Source organism: Chenopodium quinoa, unplaced genomic scaffold, assembly GCF_001683475.1.
Source record: "Chenopodium quinoa cultivar QQ74 unplaced genomic scaffold, ASM168347v1, whole genome shotgun sequence".
Lineage (NCBI taxonomy): Eukaryota > Viridiplantae > Streptophyta > Magnoliopsida > Caryophyllales > Amaranthaceae > Chenopodium > Chenopodium quinoa.
The window spans coordinates 6,524,178-6,538,752 of NW_018742329.1; the positions used below are offsets into that span (position 1 = coordinate 6,524,178).

General features: G+C 34.7%; 1 protein-coding gene across 1 annotated transcript; it reads right to left on the bottom strand.

Moving 5' to 3' along the window:
• Nucleotides 1–12,658: 12,658 nt before the first annotated feature.
• LOC110692050 lies at nucleotides 12,659–13,726 on the bottom strand. Its single transcript, XM_021869042.1, has one exon. The coding sequence runs from the start codon at nucleotides 13,724–13,726 to the stop codon at nucleotides 12,659–12,661; it is 1,068 nt and encodes a 355-aa protein (XP_021724734.1).
• Nucleotides 13,727–14,575: the final 849 nt, after the last annotated feature.

Sequence of the window (14,575 nt, forward strand, 5' to 3'; positions counted from 1 at the left end):
TTGAAATTCCAAACCAATTCCAAAAAAACCAATTTGAAATTCCAAAACCAAATCCAATAATTCCAATTTTAAATTCCAAAACCAATTCCAAAGATTTAATATATTTCAAAAAATTAATTCGATAAAACCAATTCCTCACCCAAGTGTGCATACCCCCCAAGCTAATCTTCTTATATTACAAGGCTATTCTTGAGGAAAGACTAGGTCATACAAAGTCTATAGTCTTATCAACCAAATCCGCATAGTGGGATTACCAACAACATGCTTGTAAAGCTTTAACAATGATCATAATTCAACAAATTCTTTTTTATTTTAACAATTCCAATATTATTCAAAACTCCTTTTTTATTCAATTCAATATGCTTTCAAAATCAAACTTTTTAATAAATACTTAAGAATTAAATCGCATAAAATAACTTTAAAAATCAATAACTCTTCCTTTGAAAAACCTTTTATTTAATTCATCAAACTTTTCAAATCAATTTCTTATTCAAACCATTCAAAACATGATAGGAAAATCAATCCTTCAAAAATATATTTATTAAAACAAATATTAAAATCAATACCTCCAAACATACTTTGTTTCATAAATCATAATTCGAATTAATTTAATTCAATCACCAATAAAATCATATAAAACATGGTATTCAAACCACTCACTATCAAAGGTATCTAGCCACCTAAATGTACCTTGATTCCGACTATCAATCAACGCTTCGCACTTTCAAAATCCAATCACGAATACACCTTGCAATTAACCATAAGTTTATCACAACTTCAAATATAATGTCCATGGACTATAATACTCTTTTGAAAATAATACTTTAATATAAAATTATAAATTTGAAATAGGTATTTATATTTTAGAAAACTAACCATGAGGAAAATAAAGGAGTAGGATTAAAGAGAATTGAATTTGCATTGGAAAGAATAGGCAGAACTTGCAAAGGTCATAACTCCTTCAATATAACTCTGAATAGGGTGATTCTTAAGCCTAACCTCAAGGATTTTTCGAGAGGAACAATTTTCTTGTGAAACATCAAAACCCCCTAAATAGAGAAAAAGATCCCAAAAATAAGGTTTTAATGTGTATGGACTGATTATGTATGAAAAGAGTAGAAAGAAAAGCATGAAAGGGTTTAGAGAAAAGAAGAGTAAGAGAGAAGAAGATCGAATTGGGTTTTAGTGTGAAGAATATGAGAGGTATGAGGGGGTATTTATAGGCTAACTCATGCAAGAATTACGGTAGGAAAACGTAGGAAGAATTATGGTAAAAAAAAATTAAGGAAATTATTACTTCAAGAATAGAGCTAAAGAAATATGGAAAGTTTAATATTAAAGTGACTAGAATAATAAAATTAAGGAAAGTATGTTGTCATAAAAAATAATATGCAAAAGGAGTTTACTTGGGGAATAATCAAGGATGAAATAAGGTAGGAAATAAGATGATCAAATATTTAGGAGATGGGAAATAAGAATTAAGGAGAAGTAATAGAATTAAGGAAATAAAGAATTAAGGTATGTAAGGAAATAAGAAAATTTAAGGAAGATAATTAAAATACAAAAATTTTCAAAATAATTTTGCTTAAAATTTAATATAGTGGCCGAAAATTTGAGCTTTCCCAAGCTCATATTTTCGGACTTCCCATGAAGTATTTAGGAAAATATTTTGCAAGTTTTTAAGGAATAGAAATGATTGTGTAAATAATATATTTTGTAGAAAATAATTAATTACAACATACCAACTTAAACTAACTTAATTAACCAAAGAAAAATTAGATTTTCTACACTTAGAAAATTTGAAATTACTACCAAATTAATTAGGATTTTCGGCCCTTTTAAATAAAAGGAAAATATGATTTTTGCTTAATTAAATATTTAAAATATATATAAATTATCCAGTTTTAAAAAATAAATAAATGGATAATAAATCTTATCCAAAATCCAAAAATAATAATTAACTTTGAAAATATTTTTGGCGCCAAAATTCAAATATCATTTTGGCTCCGAAATTCAAATAGTAGAATAAATTACTTAAAATACCCTTTTTATAAAATATAATTAATTAATTAATTAATTAGAAAATATGTCTCAAAAATATGGGGTATTATATAACTCTTAGATGTTCTAGATACATCTACGAGACAAGCTTAATTATTAATTCAAAAAAAATAAACTCGGAAACTAATGAAAAGATAAAAATTTCAAAAGATAATTCTAAGCTTTAGATCTATTAAAAGAAAGACGTTTTGAAAAGATAGTTCTTTCCCGTTGAAGCCCATTAAATTCATGCTTATAAATAGATGTCTAGAGTCTTCTTAAGTCAGAAACTTCAAACCAGTTTCAAAACAGAAGATCTAGGGTTTGCTACGAAAATTGGGGAATCAAATCTACATTTGCAAAGCGCGATTTAAACTAGGATTTCGCAGTAGTGGAGTCAAGCTTTACAAATTCGTTGTACCCTAGTATACTATTATTTCCTCTGTACTTTTAATTTCATTACTTTTGTTGTTTTTTCTTGAAAAATTTAGTTCGATTATGGTCAAAGTTAAGCAAGTAACTAAGAAAAAATGCCATAGACATTTAACTAGGAGCTTGAGAGAGAATTGGAGTAAGATGGGAAAGGCAAACGAGCAAGGATAAGCCCAATAGGATAACAGAGGCTGATTTGAAGGAATTAAAGAAGGTCGCTAGGTTCCCAGAGTTGTATGTTTGTGTTGGATTACGAATGTGCTAGCATGTTTATGATTAACTACAATTAACAATAATCGAAGAACGAAACAAAGTAAAACAAAGAACAAGAACAAACTTACCATGGGAAACCTGAATGTTAGGAGGAAACCCACCTATCCACTATGGAGTAACTTGATGATTATGATTACAAGCTCTCAATCTCTCTTGAAAGCTCACACCTCTCTTAATTCTCTCTTAAACCCTAAGAAGAATGAATTAATCTAAAAAGTCTTTTTTTCTTCTTAAATCTAACGTCATAACCTCATAAAATGGTATACATGAGTAAGTTAATTATGGTGACACAAAGAAAATTGGGCCTTCCTAAGTATGGACCTTCCTAGGTTGCCCCCAACTTACCGGCGTTGAGCTCTATGGTATTTTGAAATACTTTTCATAGAACCTTTTCTCCTACTTTGAACATCTTTAATCTTGCATTCTTGTTGAAGCTTGTTGCCACCATTTTCTGATAGGTATCCATCCTTATGTATGCTAAGTCTCTTCTTTTTTCAATTACGTCTAGGTCATGTGAAACCTCTTCGTTGTTTCGTTGTGGGTTAGCAGACCATATTTGGCTATTGGAGTTGTGACATCTGCAAGTAGTACTGCTTTGCATCCATACACCAGGGAGAACGAGGTTTGACTTGTAGCTGTCCTTGGTGTGATTATGTTAGCCTATAGGATCCTAGGAAACTCTTCTGCCCACTTTCCTTTCTTTGCTTTTAGCTATTCCTTTAAAGAACCAATGATTACTTTGTTGCTAGGATATTTAGCTTTTCCATTTGCTTGCGGATGTCTGGGTGTTAAAGTAATGAGAGTGATGTTCCATTTATCATAGATTGGGGCACTTATGAACTGAAAACCATCGTTGCAAACAATTTCGGATGGCAGGCCGAACCTACAGATAAAGATTATGTTGGTCTAGATGAAGTTGATTACTTCTTTGTCTTTCACCTTTTGATACGATTCTACTTCTATTCACTTAGAAAAGTAATCTGTTAGAGCTAACGTATTAACCTTTTGACTAGGGGTAGGTGGCAATTTTCCAATCATGTACATGCCCTATCTCATGAAAAGTCATGGGGTCAAAGTAGGATGTAAAGGTTCCACAGGGTTTATGAGTGATACCTGAGTGACGTTGACATCTTTCATACTTACTTACATACTTGTGTACGTCAATGCGCAATGTTGTCCACTAGTAATCGTAGGTTAATAATTCTGTTAGGTAGAGTTCTTCCACCTAAATGGGCTCCGTATTCACTATCGTGAAAATCTTTAAGTTTCTGCTTGCATCTATCTTCTTCAATCCTATGTTGTAGAACGTCCCTAGTTGAATTTTTGAACAAGACACTTTGGATGATCACGTACTTGGAATCTTTGAATATGAGTGTTCTTGCTTCAGCCTTGTTTTCAGGTAGGGTATTATGCTATAAGTAATTAAATATAGATTAAATCCCACTAATTTGGTTTACTATGGAGGCAATAGTGTTAGGTTCAATAGGTTAATCTTTGACAAGTTTGGACTGAATAGGCTTAGTGGTGCTTGAACTACTAGGTTCGGGTTTAGCGAAATTTGAGATGATAGATTTTGGCATATGTATTTCTGTGTTGATGGCAGGTGCTAGTAGGTGGATTAAGGGAATAGAGGAGAATTTGGATTTCTATACAACTGATCCCATGTTGGCTAGGGCGTCTTCTTGTGTATTATGGTCTCTGGGTATTTGTTTAATAAAGAAAGTAATGAATCAGGCTATTAAGGATTTGGCTAAGTCTCGGTGTAGAATAATCTTGGAATCTTTAGCTGCGAATTCGCCATTCATCTGACTTTCAACTAGGAAAGAATCAAAGAACACTTGCCACCTGGAAGCTTTGAGATATTTTGCTAGGTTCATTCTTGCAATCAAAGCCTTATATTTTACTTCATTGTTAGTAGCTTAGAATTCACAACAAATAAATTTTACCAACATATCCCCCTATGGCGACTTCAGCACTACACCTGCGTCTCGAAAGTTAGATGATCCATCTATATACATACTCTAGGTTCCTGGATTTGTAACTTGGGTAACCTACTTTACTTCTTGCTCTGCTTGCTGCTCCAAGTCAAGGATCAAGTCAACCGCAAACTCGGCTAGGGCTTGTAACTTTATTGTTGTTCTTGGCTCATATTTGATGGCGAAGCTGCTCAGTTCGATTATCCATATGCTTATTCGACCTGTCAATTTTGGTCTGCGTAGCACAGCCTTGATAGGATAGTAGTTTTCACCATTGTTGGGTGAGTTTCACAATAATGATGCAACTTCTTAGGAGCTACTATTAGTCCTAATACCAGGTTTTCAAGTGAAGATTATATGGTTTCAGCACAAAGGAGAGTTTTACTAATATAATAGACAGGTAACTGCTGACTTTTATCTTTTCTCACAACTTAGGTACTAACTGCAAGATAAAGATGTAAATCTCTCCTTCAGCAAGTTTAGAAAATAGAGGGGCGACATTAAATAGAGTTTCAATTCTTGTAGGGCCTTCTCATGGTTATCAGTCTAATCAAAACCTTTATTTTTCATTAAGGCATTGTAAAACAAATGACATTAATATGATGACCTCGAGATGAACCTATTTAATGCAGCTACTCTACTTGTCAATTTCTAGGTGATTGAAGATTAATAAATAATATCACGTACCTAGTATGGGCTAGCTTTGATTCCTCTTTGCGTTAGTAGCCTAGGAACTTATCCGCAGATACTCCAAATGAGCACTTCGATAGATTCAGCTTTATCTCATATCTTCTTAGTACGCTGAAAGCCTCATTCAGGTGGTCTACATGATTAGTTGCTTTCTTGGACTTCACCAATATGTCGTTGATGTAGACTTCCTTGGTGTCCTCCAACTGGTCTTTAACCATATTGTTGAATAATCTATGAGAAGTGGAACCAGTATTCTTCAACCCAAATAACATCACCTTGTTATAGTAGATTCCTTTATCTGTCATGAAGGCGGTCTTTACTTGATCATCTAGATGCATTAGGATTTGTTTGTATACTGAATACGGGTCCAAGAATGTGAGCAACTCATGCCTAGCTGTAGCATCTACCATAAGTTTCATGTGTGTGTGCACGAGCCAATTCAAGCTATAGTCCGCTCTTGCTTGAATTAATATGAAGTAGGGGGAATGCGTCCTTGAGGCATGCTTTATTTGAATCTGTGAAGTTGATGCCAACTCTCTAGGTTCCATACTTTTTACTAACGATGACCACGTTAGCTAGCCAATTTGGATACTTGACTTTTCTTATCTTTCCTGTATTTAGTAGTTTCTACACTTCTTCATTTATAATCTGATTTCGCTATGGTGTGAATTTTCTTTCTTTCTATTTCACTGGCTTCCTGTTGGGATCTACATTAAACTTGTTAGTGATGATTTCTGGGTTGATTCCTTTCATCCATGTCTCGGTGAGACCAAGAAAAGCAATCTGAATTTTTATTTAAGCACTTGATGATGGCCTCTCTCTGATGTGCAGGTAGCGCTGCTCCAATCTTCATTATTTGATCTGGCTTGGATTCATCCAGCACTACTTCATCTAATTGCATCTTATCTGGTCGCCCAGGTGCTGGATTCCGCTGTACTTGCTAGATTGAGGGCCCATGAGGCTTCATGGCAATCTAGTAGCATTATTTGGCTTGCTTTCTATCTCCTTTTACCATTGTTACCCCCCATGGACTTGGAAACTTCAAAAGCTGATGATAGGTTGATGGGATGTCTTTTATCTTATGGATCCGCGGGGTTCCAACTATCACATTATAGGTAGTCTTGCAATAAATCACATAGAACTTATGCATCATGCTCATCAAGCTAAGGTCGACAACTGAATTTCTCCAAGGGTATTCATGGTTTCACCACTAAACCCAACAAGAACTGTAGATCTCTTGGTGATATCTGACTATCTAATTCCAGCTTAATAACCAATAATCATGATGCCTTGGCTCATTGAATTTGCTTTCATCGAACACTATGTTCATTTCTTCTAACACCTTTTCTTCTTTATTGGGATAGGTTTGAGGGATATTGGAAGCTCACGTGCCAACCTTTGTTATATACTTTGCATTGGAATAGGTCATACCACTTATGCTTGGTCCTCCTGCTATGGCATTGATTACGACACTAGGGGGAGACAGACTAGGTAAGGCTTCCATTTTGAATTTAGATGTCTTCCCTTTCTTTTTAGGAGATCTTTCAGGTATCCCTTCTTGAGCAACCAAGCTACTTCTCTTTTTAACCCATTGCATTCATCGAACCTATGACCGTGGTCCCCATGATACTCACACCATCTAGTATTATCCTATTGGTGGTCTGGCTTGTCACTCTTTCTAGGCCACCTTACCGGTTGTCCGATGTCCTTTAGAGCATAAACTACTCCTACATCTATATTAAATTCGTATAATTGTATGTGAAGATGATCTTCTGGTTCTGGCCTACTAGGAGCCTTCACCTATCTTTGAATCTAACACAATACTTACGTTGTTGGCCTTGTTGCGCCTTGGATTGTCACGCTAGTTGTATGTCTGGGCTTAGAATATTGATTTCTGGAATACCCAATTGCTGACCTCTTGCTTGCTTATATTTTTCTACACAAACTTCACCATTGCTCTGATACTGACTTCTTCAAATGAGGCACAAGGATATCTTGTCAACTCATAATACAACCTGGATTCATAGTTAAGACTTTGCATAATGCTTCTATGGCAGTTAAATTATCGCAGTTTTTATGTTGACCATCTCTCTATTGAGCCTATTCATATATTGCTTGGTCGTCTCATTCTGTCTTTAGATGACTCAGTACTAGTCACTGCTTTATTTCTCCAACTTTCTGCTGGTTGCAAACTGATGGTAGAACTTATTCACCAAGCTAGAGAAGCTGCTAATAGATTTAAGCTTCAGGTTAATTATTCATTAGAGTGTAGGTCCAGATAAAGTAGCTCCAAAGGACTTGCAAATAGGTGGCTCAATAAGCTCCCATGGAATTGATAGTTGCGATATCTTTTTCTTGTATTGAGCCACATAATCTTAAGGGTTAGTAGTTCCATCGAACAACTTAAAGAAGACTAGGATATTCAGCTTTGGGGAATTCTAACTCGAGCAATCTCTTCCATGAAATGGGATTCAACAAATCCATCAGGGAATTCATAGGCTATAGGTTTTGGCGCACCTAGTAGCCAAGTGAAGAGCTTCATCATTTCCTAGTTCCAGGCCTCAATGAATGTTACTTTCTCATCCATAGAGTTAGCGTCTCTAGTAGAATCTTTTTCAGGCTTCTTAATCTTGTTATCCTCTCCATCAGATTCGTCTAATAAGATCAAGGAGAGTTCAGGAATATTTTCAGTTCTAACCCTCTTCTTCTTGTTGCTCTTGAAAGATTCAAACTCATTGTTTTAATTTTCCAAGGTCTTTTGATGCGATTGTTGTTGGTTATTATGTGGCTGATGTTTAGTCACCCACTTCAGCCATTTCATAATAAAATGACTGATGTGGATGACTAAACATCAACCACATTGACACTTTTATGCATCTATTAAACAATCTGATTTTGCACTACCTGGAACTAGCTAAGTTTGATCAATGGATTTACTTCGTTATATGACATTTGTTTCAAATTTTCTGGATATTCTATTGACAAATTGAATTGGGTTTTGCAGGTATTGCTATACTTCCTTGGTTCCATGCATACCTATATTAGAAGTGGAGGGGAGCGACTTCTTCCTAAGTGGTATACTGAAAAAGGTACTACAACTTCATCCTAGATATCACATTCAGTTGTGCTTCAGCTAATTAAGTCATGCCCTTGTTTACTTAGATATTACTTCCTCTGTTCCACAAATATTGCAACAAAAGGATGAATTACGCATCCTAAAGCACATTTTATATGTTAAATATCTATTATTATTTAAGTTTATAAATTCTAAAAAGTAGATATTGTGAAAGTATTTTACAAGACGAATCTAACAATACCTTACATGACTATATTTTACTTTACATATAAATTATAATTCATGGTCAAACAAGCATGATGAATAGTGCAAAAGTCCAGTTGTTGCACTATTGCAAATAATATTTTTTTTGCAGCGTTTTTAGCATGCTGCAATTTTTTTTATTTTATTTATTTTTTTTTTATTTTTTTTTTGTAGTGTTTTCTGTATGCTGCAAATAATATGGATTTATTGCGTCAGCCACATATGCAACACATCAAAATGCTAAAAATAATAATTCCTCCGTTCTTTTTACTTGACTTGTTTCTTTTATCACGCTTGCCAATGCACAACTTTAATCATCAATAACTTTTATTTCTCACTAATTAAAAATTATAAAAGTTATACAATGTGATAGCACTTATTTAGACGATTCTAACAAGATCTCACATGAACATGTTTTTTCCTTACATATAATTCACAAAAAATAGTAAAATGTGTATTGGTAAATAGTGTAAAAGTCAAAGCGAGTCAAGTAAAAAGGAATGAGGAAGTAGGTTTTAGGCGCGTTGCAAAAAAATTTATTTGCACTAGAAGCTATTTGGTTCTTAAATGATTTTTTTGGGTGAAGTATGTTTTTTCTGTTTATTGATGAGATATTTGCTTCGGGATAAGCAAAGATTTGGATATGACCGGGGGAGTTTGATATGTCTATTTTATATAGTGAGTTTAATATGTGAAGTGCCTTGTTGTGTGCGTGTTTCTTCATAGATTAGAGTTCATTTCTTACTTTGTTTATTCTAGGATTTTCTTCGTTTAGAATAAATACTCTATTTTTAAGCGAGATTAGGACGTCATTCATTAGTTAATTTCCATATTTTAGAGTTCAAGCTTTATTTCTTAGCTATTTGTTCTCTCAAGATCTTAGCTTATGTAATCCATAATTTTTGTTTATTTTGGTAACAATTCTTTTCTTTATTTATAGTAATTTTATTGCCTTGATTAATTATGTCTTGTTTAGTTGCTTTGCTTAGTTTAGATTTAATGCGTGTGAGTAGTTTATTTCTATTGTTCTTAGGGATCCGTAAATAATATGAATGGATGATTTATTGTTGTTCATTGTTAATGTTTTAGATTAATTTTCTATTGATTGAATTAAGTTATGCAATCAGATTTAGGCCTGATTTAATTGTATAAGTTAAGCATATTGATTCGAGATTCGATATATGAGAATTGATGTTTAGGCTTAGTTTTATTAGGGAGGTCAATTTATTATGCTTAAGTCAAGATTCAAGAGATGTGATTTAATACCGCTAGATTAATTTGTGATCGTAATACGTAGCAAGCCCTTTATAATTTGGTTGATTTGTGCATTGATAATTGATTGTTGTCCTTCGTCTAGGAGCATTATTCATTGGTGAACCGATGCCTAGGCTTTAGTTTATTGATATTTTTATATAATTTTTTATTGCGTTAGTTTAATTATTCCTTTTTGCATAATTAATATAAAATCACAACTTGATAGATTAAATTATATTAATTTTTTTTTTTTGGCAATTAAAGAGATTTTATTAATTACCAAGAGAAACAGTTAGAGAATACACCCAAACACCAAAAAAAACTGGTACAAGCACCAGAATAACCAAAAAAGCAATAAACAGCAAAACCAACAAAACACTAAACATAATTAACAAAAAAGCCTCATAGCATCACTGCATCTGCAAGCAACCTTGAATCTGATTTCTCTGAACATCTTAGCAGCAGAAATAGCTTTGTGGTTTTGATTGAAAACCTGATCATTCCTATACAGCCAGATAGCATATAAGCATTCAGCAAAAAACATCAAGAAGACCCGATGCTTAGCATTTGTCTTCTTAGCACTCTTTATAATCCAAGCAAGTTCATCAGTAAAGGACCCAGGAGCTCTATAAAACTGCAAATGATTTAGGATCATACCCCAAATCTAAGCAGAGAAATTGCACTGAAAAAATAAATGCTCCACAGTTTTAGTGGCACTATTACAAAGACAACACTCACCATTATCCACAATTCCCCAAGTAACTAATCTGTCTCTGGTAGGAAGTCTATTGTTGATAGCAAGCCAAGCAATAAATAAGCTTCTAGAAGAAGCTTTGTTTTGACACAAAACTCTACTCCAAGGAACTTTAATAAAATCACCTTGAAGATACTTGTACATTTCCTTGATATAGAATGACCCCTTCTTAACAAATCTGTCCCAACCACCAGCAGAGGCAATGACATGTGAACAGTCAAAGATTTTCCTGAGAGCCCAAGAGCAGTTAGCAGGGTAACTAATACTAAGGATATTTCTGTTCTTAGTATAGTATGCATCAATCCATTTCACCCAGAGCCTATCTTTCTTACAAGAAATAGCCCAAAGAAGCTTGCAGATAGCAGCTTTGTTCCACAGCACCATATCTTTAATATTCCAGCCCCCTGCAACTCTAGGTAGGCAAAGAGTGCTCCAAGAAACATGAGCTTTTTTTGAGGAAGCAGTGCTGCCAGTCCAAAGAAACAGTCTACAAATCTTCTAAATTTCTTTGATCACCTTTTTAGGCATAATAAAAATCTGGCACTAATAAGATTGTAAGCTTAAGAGAATAACTTTAACTAGTTGTAATCTCCCTGAGTAAGCTAAAGTCTTAGCAGTCCAAACCTTAGCTCTAGCAACCACCTTATCTATCAAAGGTTTACACTCAGCATAAGAAAGCTTTTTAGTGGCCAAGGGGACACCAAAGTATCTAAAAGGGAAGGTACCTGCAGGAATCTGCAACTCATTAAGAATTTGCTGCTGAATATTAGAACCAATACCTCCAATATAGATGTTACTTTTCTCCAAGTTAGCTTCTAAACCAGAAGCAGCAAAAAATTGCTTAAAAGCTTGAAAAAGCATTTTAGCAGAAATGATATCAGCTCTGTAAAACATCAAAAGATCATCTACAAACATTAAATGAGTAAGATTCAATTTTTCACACTTAGGGTGAAAGTTGAAATTAGAATCATGCTTCAACTGAGCCATATTCCTTGACAAATACTCCATTCCAATGGCAATGAGAAAGGGAGAAAGTGGATCTCCCTGTCTCAAACCTTTCTTAGCAGGGAAGGGAGGGCTAGGCTTCCCATTAATAAGAATACTGTAAGAAACAGAAGATAGGCAAGTAAAGATCCAGTCTAAGAAAAGATCAGGGAAACCAAGCTCTTGCATTACATTCCTCAAAAAAGTCCATTCAATGGAATCATAGGCTTTTTTAAAATCTACTTTAATCATGCATCAAGGAGAAACATGCTTCCTTGTATCGCCTTTGATAAGATCAGTAGCCAGCAGAATATTATCAGAAATATGCCTGCCAGGAATGAAGCCAGTTTGACAGTCACTCACAATACTACCAATCTCCAACTGAAGCCTAGTAGTTAAGATTTTAGCAATGATTTTATATAAGACTGAGCAGCAAGCAATAGGTCTAAAGTCTTTGATCCTAGTAGGATTAGGAACTTTAGGGACCAAAGTGACAGAAGTGCAATTAACTTGCTTGAGAATTTGCTTTTTGAGAAAAAAATCTTTGATAGCCAAGCAAATGTCATGTTTCATAACACTCCAAGTTTTCTTGAAAAAGAAAGCATTTAGACCATCAAGACCAGGAGCTTTATTCCCATCAATGCCCATCAAGGCATTCTCAATTTCAGCATCAGTAATAGAACTGGAGAGAAAAGCCCTTTGATCAGAAGAAAGCCTAGGACCAGATCTCATAGTAAGAAGATTGATCATAGGAAGAGAAGGAGCAGAAGACCCAAGAAGACCACCATAGAACCTGATAGCTTCATGCAGAATATCATCATGGCTTGTAAGCTTCATATTCTGATCATTGTAGAGAATAGAAATTCTGTTAATCCTATTCCTTTCTTTGATAGAATAATAAAAGAATTGATGATTAGAATCTCCAATCTGCAACCACTAAATTCTAGACTTTTTTCTCAAAGCTGACTCATTAATATTCAACCATTTCTTAAGAACTGCAACTTTATCACTTTCTTGCAGAAGAAGAGAAGCATCAGAATAGTCAAACTGTAATTGGGTTTGAATGTCATGCAGATCATTTCTAGCAAGATCAATTTTCTCATGAATACCCTTGAATTCCTCATTATGCAAGTTTTTGAGCTTATCCTTAATCATCTTCAATCTAGACCAGACAGAAAACATAAGAGTACCCTTAACTTCAGCACTCCAACAATTCTCAATGATGGACATAAAGCTATGATGATCAGCTAAAAAATAAAAGAATTTGAAGGGTCTCCCACCACCAACAACATTCTCAATACACGACAGTAAGATTGGACTGTGATCAGAAGTAGAAGGATTCAAATACTCAGTAACAACATCAGTTTTTGTCATCGTCCAATTAGAATTCCCTAAACACCAATCAATTCTGCTAGCAGTACTATTACTAACACCACCCTTATGCCAACAAAAATAATGGCCAATACTGTTAAGAACAGTAAGACCATAAGCAGTAACAAAATCAGAGAAATCTAGAATTTCATGCAGAGTGACAGCAGAGCCATTTATTCTATCAGTAAGATTCAACATAGTATTGAAATCACCCGAAATCAACCAAGTATGATTGTTCACAGAGTCAGCAATGTTGCCCAAATCCGACCACAAAAGTTTCCTAGTATCAACAGAATGCAGGCCATAAACAACAGAATAGAAAAAAGGATTCCCAGTAACATGTTCAGTGATCTCACAATGAATCACTTGAGTAGAAACAGAGCAAACAGAGACAGTAACAAAGCTAGGTTTCCAGCCTAACCAAATCCTACCCCAGTCACAACAAGAATAATTCATTTCCCATTGCCAATGCCTCCCAAACTTCTTAACATATTTACTACAGTTTTGAGGTTTTATTCTAGTTTCAAATAAAGCAATTACTTTGATATTATGAGTATTTATCAAATTCTTAACCTCAGTTACCTTAGCTGGGTCATTAAGACCCCTAACATTCCAGGTGCAAAGATTAATCATTCAAAATCTGGAGGTTCCCCAGGCACATCCTGAGCAAAAGTATCCCCAGTAACCACATTCTCAACCTCAGGTATAACAGAATTAAGAGCATTGAAACCATTAGCAGCTTGAATATGAATGCCCCTATTCTTTGTCTTCTTAGTAGCCACTCTCCAGCCAGCATCAGCACCAGACTGGGTATTAGCAATAATCTGGTGCTCATGAGTAATAGTAACAGGTCCTGGCTGAGCCTGCAAAGATGTTGGAGCTATAGCTTGCTGAGGTTGCACTTTCTTAGGCACCCAAACTTGCTTTTGGGGTGGCTTCTCAACAGCTATTGGAGCTTTACCATAAGCAGAACAGTCATGTCCTGTAATTTGGCACTTCTTACAATAAGATGGCTTCCAATCATAAACCACTTTTTGCTTAAACTCAACCCCTAGGTCATCCGCAATCCATACATGGTCTGGTAAAGTAGTAGTGACATCCATTTCAACCAAGACACGAGCAAATGAAACTCTCTGCTGTCTGGTAGTACAATCATCAGCAAACAGAGGAACACCTAAGGTGCTAGCAATCCTGCTCAAAGAATCAGCACTCCAGTAGTTTAAAGGAAGGTTAGGGAGTTTAATCCAGAGAAGTATGACCTTCAAAATCTCCTCATAGAAATAAAAATCTGAAGACCCCCTAATAATCAGAGGTTTATTTAAGAAAGTATATGGCCCTCCAGCTAAAATCACATCCCTATCTTCAATAGAATTAAATTGAGCAACGAAATAACCATCATCATGTAAGTAAACATTAGGCATTTGAGCATGATTCCAGACAGTAGTAATATACCTCTTAATTGCAGAAAGAGTTGGAGTATTG